The sequence below is a fragment of the Penaeus monodon genome, chromosome 28, assembly GCF_015228065.2.
Source record: "Penaeus monodon isolate SGIC_2016 chromosome 28, NSTDA_Pmon_1, whole genome shotgun sequence".
NCBI lineage: Eukaryota > Metazoa > Arthropoda > Malacostraca > Decapoda > Penaeidae > Penaeus > Penaeus monodon.
Window position 1 is genome coordinate 15,636,483 of NC_051413.1, and position 1,732 is coordinate 15,638,214.

The 1,732-nt window shown below is 34.2% G+C and overlaps 1 protein-coding gene across 1 annotated transcript in view; it reads right to left on the reverse strand.

The window, feature by feature from the left end:
* The window catches only part of LOC119591378 (glycine--tRNA ligase-like), a gene marked incomplete at its 3' end in the record, with an annotated part of 23,493 nt that overhangs the window by 1,858 nt on the left and 19,903 nt on the right, over positions 1-1,732 (reverse strand). The window contains 2 exon segments of the mRNA XM_037940119.1: positions 152-335; positions 722-956. Coding sequence (XP_037796047.1) covers positions 152-335; positions 722-956 — 419 coding nt within the window.

Genomic DNA, 1,732 nt, shown 5'->3' on the forward strand with positions numbered 1-1,732 from the left:
AAACACTAAGAATCAAATTACTACCATCATGTCTAAACTTGGTAAATAGTGACTTTATTATGGAAACTCAAAAGTAAACTCATGCTAAAGCTGTGTGTCCAGATATATGCCAATACCACATTTGGGGATAAGAAAGAAATTCAATTCATACCCAGCTTCACTTAGAGCTTTGTCCATCTTCTCAGCCTCTTCATTTGAAAGTAAAGCAAGAGCTTCTTGGACTGCCTTGGCATCCTTCTTGAAAGTCTTTCCAACAATTCCCTTGTCTGGTACAGCTACAACTGCATCCACAATGCGAGGCTCCTTCAAGGGTCTCTCAACACTTAACCTTACACCTGTAGACGCAAGCATGTGACCGATGTTAGAAATAAGTCTCCTTTAAAAATATATGAAGACACTCCTGCTAAAATTGAAAACTTTCAATCATATGAGACTTGTATGACAAATATAATTTTAACAATGAGGAAGATAACCAATATTTAGTACTTTATAGTTCATATTTAGGAAAACTGACAGTTTTTCATATTTGAATATGTGCTATTAACTACTTAAGATCCCATCAATATGAGGTGTAAGGCGGACATAACTAGGAAAGATAATACAATATTTGTTTTATCTTTGAGGCTCAGGCCTAAATAAATGGTCCTAACTTCCTTCAAGCACTTAAAAAGCAACAAAGGGACTATACTGACAGTAAAACATGAAGACCATCTATACATACCTGATGCTTTAGAATGTTGGCCAAGATCATATGCACTTCTGTCTGCGCAGCCTACACACTCAATCCAGCCGTATGAAGTAAGGCACTCTGCATCCCAACAATCGCAGGCATAATGTGCCATTTCATTGCTTAGATGCTGTCTGAATCTAAGTTTCTTGGGACTGATACCTATCTTCAGAAGGTACTGATAAATGCGAGCCATGTAGTAGCCAAGAGTCTCATTTGCAACCATGCCCTGAAATATTGATATGAGAGACAAATGTAATATATACCTATGAATATTCTTCACTGGTAACAAAAATGGTAGCACTGTTTGAGAAAAAGTTAGTGTTAGCTGTCCATTTCAAAGTCTGATAATTAACCAAGTTTTTAGCAATTAGATGAATATATTCACTAAGAATCCTAAAACCAGAAACTTCATCATTTAACACATATTACCATGAGGGCTGTACACAAAAATCAATGATAATTATAGAGAAATAGAGATCTTTTTTTATCAAAATCAACTCTTTAGTAATACATGCTAAAAATCTAAAAGCCAACTGAATTGACATTTTAAATGAATTTGACAACACTTAGCCCTGAAGTCCTGCTGTCATTCATCTAATGTTTTTCTGGATTTAAAATTGGTTTTGTGGCCAGACTCATTTATGGGCAATTTCTGTCAAAACTAGCCACCAGATTAAATTCATTAGTGAATGATTTTTATCAAATGATGACAAGGAATGGCTTTTGGCAAAATGAAATTGGGATCAGCCTTCACTTCTAATAATTGTTGTAAATAATTCATAACAATGCTACTAATTACTAGAGGTGAACTGGATGTATATTTTTCAATATTTTTCTTAGCCATCAAGAATTTTAGCTAAAGATAACTAAAGTTTGAAGATAGTGGGAGAGCAGTTAGATAAATCTTTGATATATTATGAAATTAAGATATCATACAAACTATGCAACACCAATGATCTGTTACCCAAACATTGTCTTTTAAACAAGCTGCACTTTGCTTTG